The sequence below is a fragment of the Trifolium pratense genome, linkage group LG1 (genome assembly GCF_020283565.1).
Source record: "Trifolium pratense cultivar HEN17-A07 linkage group LG1, ARS_RC_1.1, whole genome shotgun sequence".
Taxonomy (NCBI): domain Eukaryota; kingdom Viridiplantae; phylum Streptophyta; class Magnoliopsida; order Fabales; family Fabaceae; genus Trifolium; species Trifolium pratense.
In genome coordinates this window covers 9,599,872-9,602,122 of record NC_060059.1, presented here as the reverse complement: position 1 = coordinate 9,602,122, position 2,251 = coordinate 9,599,872, and the positions used below count along the sequence as shown (strand labels likewise).

The window sequence follows — 2,251 nt, the reverse complement described above, 5'->3', positions numbered from 1 at the left end:
AATATTTTTAATTCTTACGAAAAACTTTTTTTTTTGTTTGAAAAGAAACGCTTATCGTGGCTCTGGCTCCTTTCTTCACCAACGATCCACTTGACTTTTTATGAAGTCAATGATTTTCCAAAGATTTCAGTTTAAAACGATGATGCATTCACGCTCTTCATGCGCACAACGTAATTTTATTTTCTGTATTTTGTTTTTTGAATTTGAATTATTTCGATTAACTAACTGAAAACCTAACATTGCCGCTGCAGAGCATATATCTTCTGTGCAATTTGGTTTGAATTCTTTCTAATTCTCACAAATTTCTTTCTGGATCCAAGGTATATCTAACTCTCTTCAAATTCTTGCCCTTCATTATTGTTCTTGTTGTGTGCACAACTGTTTATCATATTATAACTGCTTTTCTATAAGCTATAACTGTTTTTCTATAAGCTATAAGCTATATATATTTCTTTTATATATTAAAAGATAAAATTCAAACAACAATTCCCAACTTAGTGTTGGGCCTGAGCGTGAGAGGGTGGGTTAAGAAGTCTCACATCAGATATGAAAAAGCATGGCCATGGGTTTATAAAGTGACAACATTCCTCACCTTACAAATCAGTTTTGTAGGTTTGGCATATATTGGCGTGCCATCCTCACCTCAATAAAGACAATATAATATATATGTGCTAGCCATATCCGGTTTTGTAGGTTTGACCTGTATTGGCCTAGACATGGGTTTTATAGCAAGTTACCATACAATAGTTTAAGTTTGGCATACATTGGCCTGCAAAATCAAATAGATTAATCTGCATACTATAGCAAAATAAATAATTAAAAACACTAAGAATTATTAGCGTTATAAAAATCCGATAAACTTTCAATATAAGGGTGAAATTTGTTGGAAAAAATTGTCTCACATATCATTTGCACCTTATTTGACTAAATAATATATATGTGACAAACTTACAATCCTTATTCACAAACTCTAGCTAGCATCGATCAAAGGTTGACAGTACCATGGCTTTATCTTTCTCAAATCTTGCAACTCAAAAACTATTTTCATCCAAATTTGTTTTTGTCATCTTAGTAACTTTCTTTCTCTTGGTAGCAGCAGAAAATGCTAATTCACAAAAAAAGGTTTACTTCAACATTACCAAATTCACCTATGATCAATCTGATCTAACTTTCCTAGGAAGTATCCTTATTGATACCAGTGGTGTCTTGTCGTTGCCCAATCCATTTCCAAGTGGTTCGCTTGTAGGCCGTGTCTTGTATAAATATCTAGTGCCCATTTGGGACAGTAGTACCGGAAACGTTGGCAGTTTTGAAACTTCATTTTCATACGAAGTATGGAACTATGGACATGCGCCGGGTGATGGGCTTGTGTTATTTCTTACAGACCCCGCAAACGCTGCAATTCCGGACAACTCACGAGACGGCCTTCTCGGAGTAGCTGATGCAAATAATGCTTTTAATAGATTTGTTGGTGTAGAGTTTGACAACTATGCCAATCCATGGGATCCAAACTATGAACATATTGGTATTAACCTAAACTCATTATATTCAGCAAAAATAATGAAATGGAGATGGGTCTACGGGTATGGTACACTGCTGAAAGTAAATATCATATATGACTCTCCCTCTAGTACCTTGACCGTGGTTGTCACTGACGATGATGGTGAAATTTCAACACTTTCTCAAATGCTTGATTTGAAATGGTTGCTACCAGAGATGGCTGTGATTGGTATATCTGGTTCATCAGGGTTTCTTCAAATAAATGACATCCTTTCATGGTCTTTCACTTCAGTCTTGGACACAACTACAAGGAGCAACTCCAACAACATCAATAATATTACTACTGCAAGCTATTGATGTTTTGATTTGGTCTTATTGTGAGGACCTGCAATATTTATGTGGAAATTCGGGTTCGATCCCAGCTCACCACACTTAATTTCCTCTTTCCATGTGTTTTATTTTATTTTATTTGAGTATTATGTTGAACAATAGCAAAATAAATAAAGATTTGTTCTGTTGTGTTTTTTTATTTGAGTTTTCCAAAACATTATTTCAGTTTTCTTTTCTCTTTCAATTTTTTTTCTTTTTTCTTTTTCGCATTGAGATAAAACCAATCCAATGCCACTTTCAATAATAATAAGATGTCATAGTAGTTTCTGAAACCATAAAGATAAAATCTATTTCCTCCCCTTAAATTGATAGTTTTTTTTTTATCTACTCCTTGTTCGAAAAGAGAGAGAGCCTGGAAAAT

At 34.1% G+C, this 2,251-nt stretch overlaps 1 protein-coding gene across 1 annotated transcript; it reads left to right on the top strand.

The window, feature by feature from the left end:
- Positions 1-1,002: 1,002 nt before the first annotated feature.
- On the top strand, positions 1,003-2,010 carry LOC123887999 (putative bark agglutinin LECRPA3). Its single transcript, XM_045936935.1, has one exon. The coding sequence runs from the start codon at positions 1,003-1,005 to the stop codon at positions 1,855-1,857; it is 855 nt and encodes a 284-aa protein (XP_045792891.1). The 3' UTR covers positions 1,858-2,010.
- The last annotated feature ends 241 nt before the right edge of the window (positions 2,011-2,251 follow it).